This window comes from Oncorhynchus kisutch, linkage group LG5, assembly GCF_002021735.2.
Source record: "Oncorhynchus kisutch isolate 150728-3 linkage group LG5, Okis_V2, whole genome shotgun sequence".
Classification (NCBI taxonomy): Eukaryota; Metazoa; Chordata; class Actinopteri; order Salmoniformes; family Salmonidae; genus Oncorhynchus; species Oncorhynchus kisutch.
Genome location: NC_034178.2, coordinates 73,007,709 through 73,027,936, shown reverse-complemented (window position 1 = coordinate 73,027,936; position 20,228 = coordinate 73,007,709). Strand labels below are relative to the sequence as shown.

At 42.2% G+C, this 20,228-nt stretch overlaps 1 protein-coding gene across 4 annotated transcripts in view; it reads right to left on the bottom strand.

Annotated features, from left to right (window-relative positions):
* Window positions 1-6,651: 6,651 nt before the first annotated feature.
* Window positions 6,652-20,228, bottom strand: part of LOC109891667 (homeodomain-interacting protein kinase 1) — a 66,784-nt gene continuing 53,207 nt past the window's right edge. For all 4 annotated transcript variants that reach the window (XM_031825771.1, XM_031825772.1, XM_031825773.1 and 1 more), the window contains 4 exons: window positions 18,911-19,084; window positions 13,580-13,776; window positions 11,400-11,518; window positions 6,652-11,171 (listed from right to left, as the gene is read on the bottom strand). In XM_031825771.1, the coding sequence (XP_031681631.1) occupies window positions 10,719-11,171; window positions 11,400-11,518; window positions 13,580-13,776; window positions 18,911-19,084 (943 nt within the window). In that variant the 3' untranslated portion in view covers window positions 6,652-10,718. The remainder of the gene's footprint in view (window positions 11,172-11,399; window positions 11,519-13,579; window positions 13,777-18,910; window positions 19,085-20,228) is intronic.

Genomic DNA, 20,228 nt, shown 5'->3' with positions numbered 1-20,228 from the left:
TATGTGTGTTTGTAGGAACTTCCAATCCACTACAACAGAGTAGATCTCTCAGTTTACTTCCTTTTTGAGTTATAAGGGTGCAAAGCCTTATTTTAATATTTCTTAAATCTTTCACATTATTTGTATTTATTATGGATTCCCATTATCGGCTGCGAAGGCTACTCTTCCTGGGGCCAGCAAAATGAAGGCAGTTATATATATATATATATAATATATATATATATTTTTTTTTTAACATTACAATACATTATGGTGGTGCAATGTGAAGTCCAATCTCTGTTGGAATCCAGTTTGCAGGAAGATATCCAGTCCTTTTTGAACATCTCTCACAACTTGCATCTTGAATTAGTTTCAGAGTAGGGCAGAACATACAGTAGGTGAAGACTACCTACATACACCATGTAAACTGGAAGGACTTGTCTCACTAACGGTTGCTGCAAATCGAACCACTTACAGATTGGATTAGTTTAGGGGGGGGGGGGACGTTTCTTAGTGCTGAACGATTAGTGCTTTTTCAGGTCGATAATCTCGTGGAATTCAAATCAGTCAATTTTAGTTGTTTAAACTGCAAAAGAATAACAAACATTTCGGTTAATCTCTCAGCACTAACGTTTCTAATCTTTGTGTAGCATAAGATTAGAAAACAATCAATGTTCATGTGAAAACACAGATATTGAAACAAACATTAAAAAATATATATTTTATCAACCTGCAACAGACCATGCTGAGAAATATAACAGAGGCCCCTCCCATATCTGTGGATAATTGCGTAGATTTAACTCCCTGTTTCTGGTTACTCTTAATGGAGTTAAAAGCACTCCATCACAATCAACAATAACTCCAGGGAGCGTATCACTTCCTTGAGTGTTAAGATAACTTCCAATAAGAGTAAATTAACCCTCTTTTTTATTTTTTTTATTTTTTTAAACACTGATTTCAACTATCCTTGATTTACTGTCTAGGTTAAAGGGCAACTAACACCACTTTTCAACCTCATGTTTGTTATCTCCAGCACAATACCAGTGCCAACATATTTGAAAACTGTATTTCTACATTTTTGTAGAAAAATATGTTAACTTTTTAACATTTAAAACAGTGATTTTCAAACACTGACATTCGCAGTGACACGAGGAGTGAGAAAATACCCTCCTTTGGGGCTAGAAACTAGTAGCAGGTTTGTTGAAAATCTTTTTTTTTTTTTTACTTTTAATTCTACCCTGTGATGTCACAGAAGCATTTTTTTTTGTTAGGACCTTCTTCTTCTCTCCTTTTAACCACAGATCATAGAAACATGCTGGCTTCACATATGTAGAATGTGGCGAAATTGCCCATTTTTAAGTCAATCGCGTTTAAGATTCAACAGGGAGACTGTTATTTTACTTGTCAGGTTGGTTGTTTCACAAGATCTCCGGCTGAAGTTGCATGACTTTGACCTGATTTCTAATAGAAATACTAATGACTTAATCACTCTGGCATAAAAAGAAAAAAAACGGCTGCCAGAAACTCAACATGATTGTGAATGAATTAATCCATCCATACATGAGTGTATCATTGTATTTATTTAACCAGGATAGCCCACTCATTCAATAACAGCTGTTTTCCATGGAGTCCCGGGTGTCATGTGAAAATATACTGAGCAAAAAATATAAACGCAACATGCAACAATTTTCAAAGATTTTACTGATGGTCACAGATACCCTAAAATAAATGGGTCTCACAATGGGTCTCGGGATCTCGTCACAGTATTTCTGTGCATTCAGATTGCCATCGATAAAATGCGATTGTCTTCGTTGTCCATAGCTTGTGCCTGCCCATACCATAACCCCACCGCCACCACTGGGCACTCTGTTGACAACGTTGACATCAGAAAACCTCTCGCCCACACAACGCCATGCATGTGGTCTGCGGTTGTGAGGCCAGTTGGATGTACTGCCAAATGATCTAAAACAACGTTGGAGGCGGCTTATGGTAGAGAAATTAACATTTAATTCTCTGACAACAGCTCTGTTGGACGTTCCTGACAAAACCTGCACATTTTAGAGTGGCCTTTTATTGTCCTCAGCACAATGTGCACCTGTGTAATAATCATGCTGTTTAATCAGCTCCTTGATATGCCACACCTGTCAGGTAGATGGATTATCTTGGCAAAAGAGAAATGCTCACGAACAGGTATGTAAACAAATTTGTACACAAAATTTGAGAGCAATAAGCCTTTTGTGCGCATGGAAAATTTCTGGGATCTTTTATTTCAGCTCAATAACAATGGGACCAACACTTCACATGTTGCGTTTTACATTGCTAGTGACTATATTCACGTCAACAAATAATTTATTAAAACACATGGTTTTGCAATGGTCTACAATAGCCTCAACAGACCGCTGTAGGGTAACATCATGGTGTAGCCAGAGGACAGCTAGCTTCCATCCTCCTCTGGGTACATTGACTTCAATACAAAACCTAGGAGGCTCTTGGGTCTCACCCCCTCCATAGACTTACATAGTAATTATGACAACTTCCGGAGGACGTCCTCCAACCTATCAGAGCTCTTGCAGCATGAACTGACATGTTGTCCACCTATCAAAGGATTAGAGAATTAATCTAGTTCTGAAAGCATAAGCTAGAGCTAGCTAGCACTGTAGTGTATCAAATGTGGTGAGTAGCTGACTCAGAGAAAGACGGTAGTCATAGTTTTAAACAAATTCATTTCTTTGGAAATTAAGAAGTGAGAGAGAGTGCTAGCTATATTTATAATGTTTTTATTTTTACTTTCACTTAGCTAGCAAACAGAGCTAGCTAGGTTAGCTTACTCAAACAACAAGGGATTACATGTTAGCTAGCCAGCTATGGCTATCTAACACTGGAACTTTTCCAAGTCGCGGTAAGCTTTTATTAATTTATTGGTGAGAGAGTGCCAAGAGTGTGCAAAGCTGTCATCGAGGCAAAGGGTGGCTACTTTGAAGAATTTCAAATCTAGAATATATTTGGATTTGTTTAAACACTTGTTTTTGCATTCCATGTGTGTTATTTCATAGTTTTGATGTCTTCACTATTTATTATACAATGTAAAAAATAATTTAAAAAATAAAAACCCTTGAATGAGTTGTTCTAAAACTTTTGACCGGTAGTATATAATAATACCAAATACCCCACCGAAGATGTTCTTTAATAAAAAATATACTTGGTCATAACAGACTTTATATGGGCAAATAGAACTCATAGAATAAAGGGATGTTTTACATCTCCCTAAGAGGAAACAATAGCTACATATTGAAGATACACAAACCCAACAATCTTTTCACGGGTCTATTTCCAAAGGATAAAGCGAAGACCATGAACAACTTTACTAGTTTAGAACACGATAACAATATGGAAGAAAATGAAACGGATTCTACAAGAACCAATAATCCCTCCCTAAAAGAACACACCCCTTATGGAACAATCATTTGGATAGCTTTAACTTAGAAATTGGTCCACATGGAAAAAAGGCATAGAAACTGTAAATTACTTGGTAAGGGAAAAAATAAAACGACTTAAATGACAGAATAAAAAAAGCAATTTTGGACTGATCAAATGTAGATATTTTCAGATACATACATCTTAAAAGTTTCATATCACAAAATGTTGATTTGAAATATTTTGGACATCAGAGCAATGTTGAGGGAATCCTATTTGAGTCAGAAAAGGATACTAATATAATAGGTAAGATATACAGAACATTGAAGAGTGCCTATCCAATTTACAATCTCTAAGAAAAAAAAGATTAACTCTTGGTACCAAAACTTAAAAATAACTGATATCGGCACAAGATGGAGGTGTTGGAACGTAACTAACGAAATTGTAAACTTAATCCACTAATGTAAACGTAATCCAGTCATGTTTTGAGTGTAAAACGAACAATGACTCAATAATTCATGCCTTCTGGGATGAAGTCCAAAAGTTGGCTGTTAGACGGACTAAAACTACCTGCCCTCCAGGACACCTACACCACCCGATGTCACAGGAAGGCCATAAAGATCATCAAGGACAACAACCACCCGAGCCACTGCCTGTTCACCCCGCTATCATCCAGAAGGCGAGGTCAGTACAGGTGCATCAAAGCAAAATCAAATGTATTTATATAGCCCTTTGTACATCAGCTGATATCTCAAAGTGCTGTAACAGAAACCCAGCCTAAAACCCCAAACAGCAAGCAATGCAGGTGTAGAAGCACGGTGGCTAGGAAAAACTCCCTAGAAAGGCCAAAACCTAGGAAGAAACCTAGAGAGGAACCAGGCTATGAGAGGTGGCCAGGGTGGAGATTATAACAGAACATGGCCAAGATGTTCAAATGTTCATAAATTACCAGCATGGGCAAATAATAATCACAGTGGCTGTCGAGGGTGCAGCAAGTCAGCACATCAGGAGTAAATGTCAGTTGGCTTTTCATAGCCGGTCATTAAGAGTATCTCTACCGCTACTGCTGTCTCTAGAGAGTTGAAAACAGCAGGTCTGGGACAGGTAGCACGTCTGGTGAACAGGTCAGGATTCCATAGCCGCAGGCAGAACAGTTGAAACAGGAGCAGCAGCACGGCCAGGTGGACTGGGGACAGCAAGGAGGCATTATGCCAGGTAGTCCTGAGGCATGGTCCTCCGAGAGAGAGAAAGAATGAGAATTAGAGAGAGCATACCTAAATTCACACAGGACACCGGATAAGACAGGAGAAGTACTCCACATATAACAAACTGACCCCAGCCCCCTGACACATAAACTACTGCAGCATAAATACTGGAGGCTGAGACAGGTCAGGAGACACTGTGGCCCCATCCGATGATACCCCCGGACAGGGCCAAACAGGAAGGATATAACCCCACCCACTTTGCCGAAGCACAGGCCCCACACCGCTAGAGGGATATCTTCAACCACCAACTTACCATCCTGAGACAAGGTCGAGTATAGCCCACAAAGATCTCCACCACGGCACAACCCAGGGGGCCCGAGGGACTGCAGGGGCCGAGAGACAGAAGCTGTTTTTCAGTCTCAAGGCCATCAGACTGTTAAACAGACGCTGCTGCCAACATACTGACTCAACTCCAGCCACATTAATAATGGAAATTGATGTAAAAATGTATCACTAGCCACTTTAAACAATGGCACTTCATATAATGTTTACATACCCTACATTACTCATCTCATATGTATATACTGTACTCTATACCATCTACTGCATCTCACCTATGCCGTTCTGTACCATCACTCATTCATATATCTTTATGTACATATTCTTCATCCCTTTACACTTGTGTGTATAAGGTAGCTGTTGTGGAATTGTTCCGTTAGATTACTTGTTGGTTATTACTGCATTGTCAGGAACTAGAAGCACACGCATTTCGCTACACTCGCATTAACATCTGCTAACCATGTGTATGTGACAAATAAAATTTGATTTAAAAGTAATCTTTACATTTCTATCTGCATATTTCAAGGCATGGTAAATGAGGGTGAGGTGAGATACCCAATGGGTTGGACCATACTTTTCTAGTAAATCATTTTTTATTTTAATTTTATTTTTTACATAAAAACTGGAAATCATTAAGACAGTGGATGAATCAAATGCATTATGATTTAAATTTTGCCCCCCCCAAAAAATGTGGGCCCACATCGAGAAATAAAATAACACAATTTGAGGCCATGTGTGCATAGTGTTAAACGTGCTGGAAACGCCCAAGGTATAAAGGATGAGAGAGAACGTTGGACTGAGACAAACGGAATAGATATTGGTGCGGTGGGAATGTGGGTTTGAGCAGGTGTGACGTCATGACGTTTGTTGGAATGTGTGTGCGTCTGTCTATTAGATTCCGTCTTATTTTATTTTGTTTGAAAATATCTTACCAAAAAAAAAAAAAAAGACACGAAATATATCGTCTACATTCGTTTTTTTGCCACGTGTATTAACTTACAGACACCTTAATGCATATCTTTAAAATATATTATGTTTTCCCCTTAATGTATAACTGTCCCCACTAGGACAACCAAAATACTTAAATGCATCCTTGAAACATTTAATTGAAATAGTGTAGAATTCCATTCATTCTTATGGAGGACTGCTACTGGCTTCAAAGTCCCTTAATGGTCAACACATGGCATCAGCAATCCAGGGTTTATATAAGTCATTGGTTCAAATTCTCATCCTTAAGTGGAAAGACTGTTTGAAGTGCCTTGTTCATTGAATCAAATCCTTGAGACACTGATAATGCAACACAGGAAGGAGTCATAATCACTAGTGCACAGCGGTAGAAAAAAACACTTAATTGGAGTTTATTTTTGGACAAGTTGAGGTAGTCCCTCCCCATTTACGTCCATTTGGGTTTCTATTGAATAAGGTTTATGGCGAGGTCTTGCTGGTAACAGGAGATCTGCTGTGGCAGGTTGGAGTTGTTGTGGAAACACTGTGACAGGATGAAGACCTGTGTGTAAAATTAATTCAAACATAAATCATCTAGTAAATTACTATATACTGTACGTAAAACATAGGTATATTTCCATTCAGTTGAAACTAAATTTTTGATTTCACTATCAATATGAGAAGTTTAGCTAACTATTGAATGAATGATAGCCTGACACAAAAGCCTGTTAACTATGATTAGCGTTGCTTAGTCAAGAGACAAGAGACATGGACTTCTGGGTAATTTATTTGAAAACAGTGATTGGGTTGATTTGATGTTGACATTATCCTCACCAATAACCGGATTACTTAAATGCATTGTGCAACATAATGACAAGACAAGACAGTATCAAGAAAAAGATCAGTGAGTGTTTTGAAAACTATAAACAACTCCACCCAGATGAAGATATTCTGAGGTTCTCTGCAGAACCAGTAAAATGATTCCATTAACAGCAGTAGGAACCTTCAGTCACAATAGAACACTGGGAGAGTTCCGTCCGAGAGTGATAATGCACTTCTATCTAAACCACAGGTGACAAAATGAACCAAATCGTTTTCAGTAGGTCAGTTTAAGTTCTAAAGCAGTTTCCTGGCTGAGCGATGAGCGATGTGACTTTCCATCGTTCAGCCTCGTTTTTTTAGTCCAAACAACAAACATTAATACGCTCAGTTTGTCATGTGAAGACCTGGGTTCAATTACTATTTGAAATCATTTCAAATACTTTAAACTGTGCTCAACTGAATGTGCTTGTGTCAAGACTAGCGTGACTGTCTCCCTACATCATTACCAGGCTGTGACAGAATAGACTACATCATTACCAGGCTGTGACAGAATAGACTAACTACATCGTTACCAGGCTGTGACAGAATAGACTAACTACATCGTTACCAGGCTGTGACAGAATAGACTACATCGTTACCAGGCTGTGACAGAATAGACTACATCGTTACCAGGCGGTGACAGAATAGACTACATACAACATGCTAATGATTTAAATGAAATGATCCATAACATCAGTGTCAAACAACCATACATTTCTGTCTCCCTCTCCTTCCATTCAAACGTCTTACCATCCATCAGGTGCGGCATGAGCCACCAACAAGACCGTCTTGTGTGACAGCTCACATTAACGACAAAACATAATTTAAACTCACAATAGAGAAGTTTAGAATTTCGAACATGTAGAACTAAAAACACAGGAGTTAGGCTATATGTAAAATAATATAATACAAATATTATCAGACCATATTATGGATGTCACTGGATTAGTTTGGGTTATATAAGGGTGCTAAACACACAAGGATCACCGTTAGAAGTTATTTAGGTTAGCATATAGCTAGCATCTCTAGCTAGTTAGCCAGCCATGCTACAGACACACAAATCACCTTTAGGTAAGCTAGAAGATTCCACCCTTATACGCTCTGCTATATGGTTGGAAAGGGTTTTTGTTTAGATTAAGACACTGCTGAGACGTTTTTTTCCCTCATGCTAGCCAGCATGTGGCTACTGCTCGCTAGCATGAGGACGAAAAGGAATCACCTTAAGTGCTTTGTTTAAATTAGCTAGTAGCTAGCATTTCTCTAGCTAGCCTGCCATGCTAAAGATACTTGGATCACCTTTAGACCGGCCTTGGGTTAGCTAAAAGCTGGCATCTCTCTAGCTAGCTGTGCTATAGTTAGGCTACAAAGGTCTCCTGTAGGTTTTCTTAAGATTAGCTAGCATATCTAGCTAGCTAGCAGTAGCATCTCCCTAGCTACGTGTGCCGTTTCTCTAGCTACGCCTTTCTAGGCTCTCCTACATTGTCTGACGTCAGATAGCGCTGACGGCCGTCTGCACTCAAAACGAGCGTCGCGTAGGAGTGACGCCATCTGACGCGAGACAATGGGCTCTCCTATTGCAAGGAGACACAGCTAGGGCCTACTCAGGAGGCTGCAACGCTACAGATAGCTCACAGACCAGCATAGCTGTTAGATACAGTACATTTCATATGGTATAGAAACACATTTTGTTTCTCCAGTATTCTGTGTTTCAGCTCACTGACTGGACCCCTAGAGGAGACTAGTGTCCTTTAAAACACAAAGCCTTTTAAATAAACACAATTTATAGTATATATGATATTAAAAACCAGAACGCCTCAATCTACATCCAATTAAAACAGGGATAAGACAAGACAATTATACGTTTTCTGCTGGGAAAAATAACGGTACAATATCACATAATGATAATACTACTACAAAAGGTCAGAAAGCTGTTAAACCAGTTTGAGGTGAACCACTGCTTAACAGAATGCTGTTAAACCAGTTTGAGGTGAACCACTGCTTAACAGAACGCTGTTAAACCAGTTTGAGGTGAACCACTGCTTAACAGAACGCTGTTAAAACCAGTTTGAGGTGAACCACTGCTTAACATAACGCTGTTAAAACCAGTTTGAGGTGAACCACTGCTTAACAGAATGCTGTTAAAACCAGTTTGAGGTGAACCACTGCTTAACAGAACGCTGTTAAAACCAGTTTGAGGTGAACCACTGCTTAACAGAATGCTGTTAAAACCAGTTTGAGGTGAACCACTGCTTAACAGAACGCTGTTAAACCAGTTTGAGGTGAACCACTGCTTAACAGAACGCTGTTAAAACCAGTTTGAGGTGAACCACTGCTTAACAGAATGCTGTTAAAACTAGTTTGAGGTGAACCACTGCTTAACAGAACGCTGTTAAACCAGTTTGAGGTGAACCACTGCTTAACAGAACGCTGTTAAAACCAGTTTGAGTTGAACCACTGCTTAACATAACGCTGTTAAAACCAGTTTGAGGTGAACCACTGCTTAACAGAACGCTGTTAAACCAGTTTGAGGTGAACCACTGCTTAACAGAACACTGTTAAAACCAGTTTGAGGTGAACCACTGCTTAACAGAACGCTGTTAAACCAGTTTGAGGTGAACCACTGCTTAACAGAACGCTGTTAAAACCAGTTTGAGGTGAACCACTGCTTAACAGAACGCTGTTAAACCAGTTTGAGGTGAACCACTGCTTAACAGAACGCTGTTAAACCAGTTTGAGGTGAACCACTGCTTAACAGAACGCTGTTAAACCAGTTTGAGGTGAACCACTGCTTAACAGAACGCTGTTAAAACCAGTTTGAGGTGAACCACTGCTTAACAGTAAATAAAATGCAGTAGTGCAAAAATTCAAATTCCATAGCCCTCCCTGATTCATCCACAAGGTGAAGTGGGGGGGTCTTATTGCCCCTTCAGAGAGTTGGTGTGAGAGCCATAGTCCTACACATTATCGCCCCCTCCCCCCATCTCTAGCCCCAGTATCATGACATCATCAGTAGGTATACTGCTCTACCGTAGCCACGTTCAGTTGCAAAACGTTGTCCCAACGTTTCAGATTTTAAAAAATGTCATGAATAGTGTCGACGTGATCTAGAGCTGGGCGATAAGGACAACAACAAAAAAATCCACATCGGGATAAATGACCTGAATTGATTTGACAACGGTAAATAGAAAGGATAGTATATAACAAATCTGCACCACCATTTAGTTTTAATATCCTTTAAAAGGCCCAGTGTAGCCTAAAACGTGTTTTTCCCCCCTGTGTGGTTGGAATAACACCGTGAAATTGTAAAAGAAAAATATATATGATAATGCCCTTTAAATGTAAAAACTGTTTGAAAAGCATCCTGAAATGTCTGCCTGTTTTTGGTGGGAGTTTTGAGCGTGTCTTGTGACATCACCAGGTGGTTAATTAGTTAATAGACCAATAAGAAAGAGTTCCAAAAACTCTCTGCCAATAACAGCTAGTTTTCAGTTTCCCCTCCCCACTCAGACCACTCCCAGACAGTCCTAGCAAAATCCTTGCTTGAGAAAATTGCTCTTTGCTATTTAGCTTTCTGTTTATTTTAGATTATTGTAATCGAAAACAATCACAGTAAGGTACTTAATTGTTACCCAGAACTGACTTGATATTGAGATAAAAACGGCAGCACTGGGCCTTTAAACTACTACTAGTTTGATGTTTGTAGCCATCAATTGTTCTATCAACAATCACCCATATTAGAAAACTTATTTCATTTCAAACTTCACATTTCTCTATTAGAGGCTACTTATATTGTAATGAACGATATTAACAAAATGCCTGCGATAAGTGGTCGGGTATAGTCGGTGTCAATCATTTTTGGTTTATCATCCCAGCTCTAATGTGATCTGCAATTCATAGACACGTTTGTTCTACATAGGATTTTTCTATCTGAACGTTCCAAAACGTTGCATGCTGCTGAAAGCGCCCCACGTCTCATCATAAGTAAGGGTACTGTCCCAACCGTCGAGGGCTGAGCTGGTATGCGCTGTAGGCTTCAGCCCGGGGCCTCACACTAATGTATGGGGGCCCAGCAGTAAACTGGTGCTGATAGGTTGCAGGAAGCCCCACCCCATGGATCATCCCTGACCCCACCGAAGACTCCTTCCTGGTCCCTGCGTCACTCCGGGCCAACCCCGAGGCTCCGTAAGAGACGGTGGGAGGGGCGTAGGTGGAAGGGGTGGGGTGGCCACGCCCCAGGAACTGTTCCATGGCCTGAGAGGCAGAGGCTAGCGCTGCGGAGGCGGGGAAGGTGTAGAGGCTGGGGGCGGTGCTTAGGGAGGGCGCTTCCTGAAAGGTGTAGTGGGAAGCGGGGCTAGGGGGGTAGGTTGCCTGGCGACGCAGGCTGCCGTGGGAACGGTCCTGAGACGAGGATGAGACTACAGGCTGTACCTGGAGAAAGAGAGGCAGGCAGACTGCATCAGAACATGTCTTTTGCCAAATAACTCAATGAAAATAAACTGTATAAACAAAGGAAACAGTTTACGTCACTGTTTAAAAATTAAAATAGACAATCAACTGTTCTACACAATACATTTCTATCTGAAGTTCTGTAACGTGTCACAGTGGCCTGGGGCACACCTGCTAGTAAGAGAGGATACTATTGGCTGGCTGACTCACCTGGCTGAGGTTGAGAGGATGTGATTGGCTGGGGACAAGCTTATGGCGGTCGCTGTTGTCACCACTACAGGGCTGTCGATTGGCCCGCTTGGGCTTGATGTAGGAGCTCTGGAGTTGCCCTGGTAACCAACCAGGAAGAGACAGAGAGACATGGTTAGAAATGCAGCTTTCAACAAAATACTCAAGCTGGTTTTAAAGCATTGTGTGCTTCTGTATACTGTATTTGTGATTCTAAACTGTACAGAGCTCTGTGGGTATGTCCTAGTGTTGTCAAGATACCAGAATTTTGACATTGTTAGCCTACAAAGCTGGAAGCTAGCGGTATCTTCTTCCATTGTAAAGTGTTGTAGCCTGTATGGACATTGTTTTGTGAACAGTAATGAACAGTTTCTACATGCATCATTACATTATTCAAATGTGTTGGGACTTCTGTACAGCATGAATGGGGAGCTAACATGATACAGCCCAGACTCCCAGGCTAGCAGTGAGTTAGTGGAGCTAACATGATACAGACCAGACTCTCAGGCTAGCAGTGAGTTAGTGGAGCTAACATGATACAGACCAGACTCCCAGGCTAGCAGTGAGTTACTGGAGCTAACATGATACAGCCCAGACTCTCAGGCTAGCAGTGAGTTAGTGGAGCTAACATGATGCAGCCCAGACTCCCAGGCTAGCAGTGAGTTAGTGGAGCTAACATGATGCAGCCCAGACTCCCAGGCTAGCAGTGAGTTAGTGGAGCTAACATGATGCAGCCCAGACTCCCAGTACAGGCTAGCAGTGAGTTAGTGGAGCTAACATGATGCAGCCCAGACTCCCAGGCTAGCAGTGAGTTAGTGGAGCTAACATGATACAGCCCAGACTCTCAGGCTAGCAGTGAGTTAGTGAAGCTAACATGATGCAGCCCAGACTCCCAGTACAGGCTAGCAGTGAGTTAGTGGAGCTAACATGATGCAGCCCAGACTCCCAGGCTAGCAGTTAGTTAGTGGAACTAACATGATGCAGCCCAGACTCCCAGGCTAGCAGTGAGTTAGTGGAGCTAACATGATACAGACCAGACTCCCAGGCTAGCAGTGAGTTAGTGGAGCTAACATGATGCAGCCCAGACTCCCAGGCTAGCAGTGAGTTAGTGGAGCTAACATGATACAGCCCAGACTCCCAGGCTAGCAGTGAGTTAGTGGAACTAACATGATGCAGCCAAGACTCCCAGGCTAGCAGTGAGTTAGTGGAGCTAACATGATACAGCCCAGACTCTCAGGCTAGCAGTGAGTTAGTGAAGCTAGCATGATGCAGCCCAGACTCCCAGGCTAGCAGTGAGTTAGTGGAGCTAACATGATGCAGCCCAGACTCCCAGGCTAGCAGTGAGTTAGTGGAGCTAACATGATACAGCCCAGACTCCCAGGCTAGCAGTGAGTTAGTGGAGCTAACATGATGCAGCCCAGACTCCCAGTACAGGCTAGCAGTGAGTTAGTGGAGCTAACATGATGCAGCCCAGACTCCCAGGCTAGCAGTGAGTTAGTGGAGCTAACATGATACAGCCCAGAATCCCAGTACAGGCTAGCAGTGAGTTAGTGGAGCTAACATGATGCAGCCCAGACTCCCAGGCTAGCAGTGAGTTAGTGGAGCTAACATGATACAGCCCAGACTCCCAGGCTAGCAGTGAGTTAGTGGAGCTAACATGATGCAGCCCAGACTCCCAGTACAGGCTAGCAGTGAGTTAGTGGAGCTAACATGATGCAGCCCAGACTCCCAGGCTAGCAGTGAGTTAGTGGAGCTAACATGATACAGCCCAGAATCCCAGTACAGGCTAGCAGTGAGTTAGTGGAGCTAACATGATACAGCCCAGAATCCCAGTACAGGCTAGCCGTGAGTTAGTGGAGCTAACATGATACAGCCCAGAATCCCAGTACAGGCTAGCAGTGAGTTAGTGGAGCTAACATGATACAGCCCAGAATCCCAGTACAGGCTAGCAGTGAGTTAGTGGATCGGGCAGGTGACACTTGATCCCTGAGGCACATCTACCGAAAGCAACACATTCTAGTATCGAACCATTTTTCACGATCTAGTATCGAAAAAGTACATAACTTTCAGTAAACCGTGTAACACTAGTATGTCCTGTGTGTGTGTGTTTGAGAGCGTATTAGACATGCTTGCGTGTGTTAGGCGAGTGTAAGCCACCTCACCCGTCTCAGTCGGCTGGGTCTTGACAGATGGTGCCACCACGGCCAGTGACCTGCCCATAGACGTCCCCCCTCCGCGAAGGTGTGTGAGAGTGCTGGAGCCGGCGAGGAGGCGGGGGGTGAGGGGGCTGGCCGTGGAGGAGTCAGAGTCGTGGACCGTCAAACAGCTGATCACGTTAGTCCTCTGAGCCGGACCACAGCTGTTAAATAGACAAACACAGAGATTCATATATTAGAGACATACATTAAGGAATACAGTACCAGTCAAAAGTTTGGACACACCTAATAATTCAAGGGTTTTTCTTTATTTTACTATTTTCTACATTGTAGAATAATAGTGAAGACATTGAAACTATGAAATAACACATATGGAATCACGTAGTAACCAAAAAAGTGTTAAACGAATCAAAATATATTTTATATTTGAGATTCTTCAAAGTAGCCACCATTTGCCTCGATGACAGCTTTGCACACTTGGCATTCTCTCAACCAACTTCACCTGGAATGCTTTTCCAACAGTCTTGAAGGAGTTCCCACAAATGCTGAGCACTTGTTGGTTGCTTTTCCTTCACTCCGCGGTCCAACTCATCCCAAACCATCTCAATTGGGTTGAGGTTGGGTGATTGTGGAGGCCAGGTCATGTGATGCAGCACTCCATCACTCACCTTCTTGGTCAAATAGTGCTTACACAGCCTGGAGGTGTGTTTGGTCATTGTCCTGTTGGAAAACAAATAATAGTCCCACTAAGCGCAAACCAGATGGGATGGCGTATCGCAGCAGAATACTGTGGTAGCCATGCTGGTTAAGGGTGCCTTGAATTCTAAATAAATCACTGACAGTGTCACCAGCAAAGCACCATCACTCCTCCTCCATGCTTCAGGGTGGGAACCACACATGCAGTCTCCTCTGAACAGTTGATGTTGAGATGTGTTTGTTACTTGAACTCTGTGAAGCATTTATTTGGACTGCAATTTCTGAGGCTGGTAACTCTACTGAACGTATCCTCTGGGTCTTTCTTTCCTGTGGCGGTCCTCATGAGAGACAGGTAACTCTAATGAACTTATCCTCTGCAGCAGAGGTAACTCTGGGTCTTCCTTTCCTGTGGCGGTCCTCATGAGAGACAGGTAACTCTAATGAACTTATCCTCTGCAGCAGAGGTAACTCTGGGTCTTCCTTTCCTGTGGCGGTCCTCATGAGAGACAGGTAACTCTAATGAACTTATCCTCTGCAGCAGAGGTAACTCTGGGTCTTTCTTTCCAGTGGCGGTCCTCATGAGAGCCAGGTAACTCTGGGTCTTCCTTTCCTGTGGCGGTCCTCATGAGAGACAGTTTCATCATAGCGCTTGATGATTTTTGCAACTGCACTTGAAGAAACTTTCAAAGTTCTTGAAATGTTCCGGATTGACTAACCTTCATGTCTTAAAGTAATGATGGACTTCTCTTTGCTTATTTGAGCTCTTCTTGACATAATATATTTTTTTATTGAACCTTGATTTAACTAGGAAAGTGAGTTAAAAACACATTCGTTATTTACAATGAAGTCCAAACCCGGACGACGCTGGGCCAATTGTGCGCCGCCCTATTGGACTCCCAATCACGGCCGGTTGGGATACAGCCTGGGATCAAACCGGGGGTCTGTAGTGACGCCTCTAGCACTGAGATGCAATGCCTTAGACCGCTGTGCTACTCAGGAGCCATATGGACTTGGTCTTTTACCAAATAGGGCTATCTTCTGTATACCACCCCTACCTTGACACAACACAACTGATTGGCTCAAATGCATTATGAAGAAGGAAAGAAATTCCACAAATTAACAACGCACACCTGTTAATTGAAATGCACTCCAGGTGACTACCTCATGAATCTGGTTGAAACGCATTAGGGCGGCGCTGTCACGCCCTGACCGTAGAGATCCTTTTATTCTCTATGTTTGTTTGATCAGGGTATGACTCGGGTGGGAAAGTCTATGCTTTCTGGTTCTTTGTGTTTGGCCGGGTATGATTCTCAATCAGGGACAGCTGTCTACCGTTGTCTCTGATTGGGAATCATACTTAGGCAGCCTTTTTTCCGTTTCTCATTTGTGGGTTGTTGTCTTTGTTAGTGGCCTTACAGAGCTTCACGTTTGTTCTGCTGTTTATTGTTTTGTTGGCGACATTTAAAATAAAGGAATGTACGCTTACAACGCTGCACCTTGGTCCGGTCCTTTCCTTGACGACGATCGTGACAGAACAACCCACCACAAACGGACTAAGCGGCGTGGCCGGGAGGAGCAGACAGAGTGGACATGGGAAGACATTCTGCAAGGAAAAGGACCCTGGGCGCAGTCTGGAGAATATCGCCGTCCGAAGGAGGAGATGGAGGCAGCTAAGGCGGAACGGCGACGTTACGAGGAGTCGGCTCCTGCGGAGAGGGTCCCCAGTCCGGGGCCTGCGGATAGGGTCCCCAGTCCGGGGCCGGCGACGAGGGTCCCCGCACCAGAGGCGCCACCAAAGTGGGGGGAGCCAGAGGTGGAGCGCCACCAGGATAGATGCCCACCCGGACCCTCCCCTATAGTGTCAGGGAAGGAATGTACCCTTACCTCACTGCACCTTGGTCGGTCATTTCCTTGACGACGATCGTGACAGGCGCACAATTGGCCCAACGTCGTCCGGGTTTGTCCTTCATGGTAAATAAGAATTTAAGTTCCTCGGCATACACATCACGGACAAACTGAAAAAGTCCACCCACACAGACAGCGTGGTGAAGAAGGCGCAGCAGCCTCAGGAGGCTGAAGAAATTCCGCTTGTCACCAAAAACACTCACAAACCTTAACAGATGCACAATCGAGAGCATCCTGTCGGGCTGTATGACCGTCTGGTACGGCAACTGCTCCGCCCACAACCGTAAGGCTCTCCAGAGGGTAGTGAGGTCTGCACAACGCATCACCGGGGGCAAACTACCTATCATCCAGAAGGCGAGGTCAGTACAGGTGCATCAACGCAGGGACCAAGAGACTGAAAAACAGCTTCTATCTCAAGGCCATTAGACTGTTAAACAGCCACCACTAACATTGAGTGGCTGCTGCCAACATACTGACTCAACTCCAACCACTTTAATAATGGAAAAATTGATGTAATAAATGTATCACTAGTCACTTTAAACAATGCCACATTACACAATGTTTATATACCCTACATTACTCATCTCATATGTATATACTGTATTCTATACCATCTACTGCATCTTGCCTATGCCGTTCGGCCAACACTCATTCATATATTTATATGCACATATTCTTATTCATTCCTTTACACTTGTGTGTATAAAGTAATTGTTGTGAAATTGTTAGATTACTTGTTAGATATTACTGCATGGTCAGAACTAGAAGCACAAGCATTTCACTACACTCGCATTAACATCTGCTAACCATGTGACAAATTTAATTTAATTTGAGAATGCCAAGTGCGTGCAAAGCTGTCATAAGGCAAAGGCTGGCAACTTGGAAGAATCTAATAAATATTTTGATTTGTTTAACACTTTTTTGGTTACTACATGATTCCATATGTGTTATTTAATAGTTTTGATTAATTCACTATTATTCTCCAACACCCTCATTAAGTTTGCACCTACGAGACAGCCTATAGGGAGGAGTTCAGAGACCTGGCCATGTGGTGCCAGGACAACAACCTCTCCTTCAAAGTGATCAAGACCAAGGAGATGATTGTGGACTAAAGGAAAAGGAGGACAGAACACGCCCCCATTCTCATCGACGGGGCTGTTGGGGAGCAGGTTGAGAGCTTCAAGTTCCTTGGTGTCCACATCACCAACAAACTATCATGGTCCAAACACACCAAGACAGTCGTGAAGAGGGCATGACAAAACTTTTTCCCTTTCAGGAGACTGAAAAGATTTGGCATGGGTCCTCAGAAGGTTCTACAGCTGCACCATCGAGAGCTGGATGGATGCATCACCGCCTGGTATTACAACTGCTCGGCATCTAACCATAAGGCGCTACAGAGAGTAGTGTGAACGGTCCAGTGCATCACTGAGGCCAAGCTTCCTGCCATACAGGACCTATATAATAGGCGGTGTCAGAGGAAAGCCCATAAAATTGTAGACTGTTCTCTCTGCTACCGTACAGTAAGTGGTACCAGAACACCAAGTCTAGGTCCAAGAGGCTTCTAAACAGCTTCTACGCCCAAGCCATAAGACGACTGAACATTTAAATGGCTACCCAGACTACAGGCCCTTAACCAACAGTGGAGTTCAAGAAGAGTTAAGAAAATATTTACCAAGTAGACTAAAATAAAAAGTCATAATAAAAAGTAACACGATAACAAGGCTATGTACAGGGGGTACCGGTAACGAGTAAGTGTGTGGGGTACAGGTTAGTTGAGGTAATTTGTACATGTAGGTAGGGGTGAAGTGACTATGCATATGTAGATAATAAAACAGCGAGTAGCAGCAGTGTAAAAAAGGGAGGAGGGTGTCAATGTAAATAGTCTAGTGGTGATTTTATTAATTGTTCAGCATTCTAATGTTGAGGGAGAGGTTGTTGTCCTGGTACCACACGGTCAGGTCTCTAACCTCCTCCCTATAGGCTGTCTCATCGCTGTCGGTGATCTGGCCTACCACTGTTGTGTCATCAGCAAACTGAATGATGGTGTTGGAGTCGTGTTTGGCCACGCAGTCGTGGGTGAACAGGGAATACAGGAGGGGACTAAGCACACACCCCTGATGGGCCCCCGTGTTGATGATCAGCGTGCAAGTTATTTTACTTCTGCTCTTTAATTACTTGTTACTTAAATTATTTCTTTTTTTAATCTTAAAACTGCATTGTTGGTTAAGGGCTTGTAAGTAAGCATTTCACTGTAAGGTCTACACCTGTTGTATTTGGCGCAATGTGACAAATACAATTTGATTTGATTTTACACTGTAGAAAATAGTAAAAAAAAGAAAAAAAAACCCTGGAATGAGTAGGTGTGTCCAAACTGTTGACTGGTACTGTACATTAGAAACATACATTAGATTCATAGCAACAACAGAAATCAATATGGTAGATGGTGGTGGATAGGACGATCAATTCTAGTCCATTCAGATCAGATTTTCACATGTTGTAGAAAACTTTAATACTTGTTTTACCCTCATTAGTGGATGACCTATGCTCCTCACTGAGTTAAAGGGTTTAATTCAAGTAAATCAGTGAAATGGTTGCATATCAACATAGATTAGTACTAGCTTGATGCTAGTTTCGATAGGCTATCGTCTGAAAACCATCTATAAAGGGACAGTCCACATAAAAACCAACAGTCGTTTGTGATTGGAAAGGAGAACAGACACAGGAATATGACCTCACCTGGCGGGGTGGAACTTCCTCTCGTCTTCCTCGTCTGAGTCGCTGTGGATGGTGATGACGCTGACCGCCGGGCTGGGCGTGTCTGAGATGATGATTGGCTGAGAGAGAGCTGCCACACTGCAGGTGGGCGGAGTCAGCATGGCGTTGGTGAGCAGCGACACACCGGACACACCCCTGGATACACACACGCTTGGTTACCAATCCTGCTTTTCTAGTCACCGTTCCAGAGTTCCAGAGTAATGGCCAAAACATTTCCATCAGTGAGCAAAAAAACACACACCTTTCTAAGTGGAGCCCCTGAAAATCTAACTTTACCAGCTAACTTTACCAGCTTTACCAGCTACTGTTGCTAGTAGATGTAACTAGTTAAAGAACCTAACCAACTAACTGTAACTAGTTGATAACAGTAACTAGTTGATAACTGTTACTAGTTGATAACTGTAACTAGTTGCTAACTGTTACTAGTTAATACCTGTAACTAGTTGATAACTGTTACTAGTTGATAACTGTTACTAGTTGATAAACTAGTTGATAACTGTTACTAGTTGATAACTGTTACTAGTTGATAACTGTAACTAGTTGATAACTGTAACTAGTTGCTAACTGTTACTAGTTAATACCTGTAACTAGTTGATACCTGTTACTAGTTGATAACTGTTACTAGTTGATAAACTAGTTGATAACTGTTACTAGTTGATAACTGTAACTAGTTGATAACTGTAACTAGTTGCTAACTGTTACTAGTTAATACCTGTAACTAGTTGATACCTGTTACTAGTTGATAACTGTTACTAGTTAATAACTGTTACTAGTTAATAACTGTAACTATATAGGTGATAAACTAGTTGATAACTGTAACTAGTTGATAACTGTAACTAGTTGATTACTGTAACTAGTTAATACCTGTAACTAGTTGATAACTGTTACTAGTTGATAACTGTTACTAGTTGATAACTGTTAAGTTGATAACTGTTACTAGTTAATAACTGTAACTATATAGGTGATAAACTAGTTGATAACTGTAACTAGTTAATACCTGTAACTAGTTGATAACTGTTACTAGTTGATAACTGTTACTAGTTGATAACTGTTACTAGTTAATAACTAACTATATAGTTGATACTAGTTGATAACTGTAACTATATAGTTGATAAACTAGTTGATAACTGTTACTAGTTAATAACTGTAACTAGTTGATAACTGTTATTAGTTGATAACTGTAACTAGTTGATAACTGTAACTAGTTGATAACTGTTACTAATTGATAACGGTTACTAGTTGATAACGGTTACTAGTTGATAACTGTTACTAGTTAATA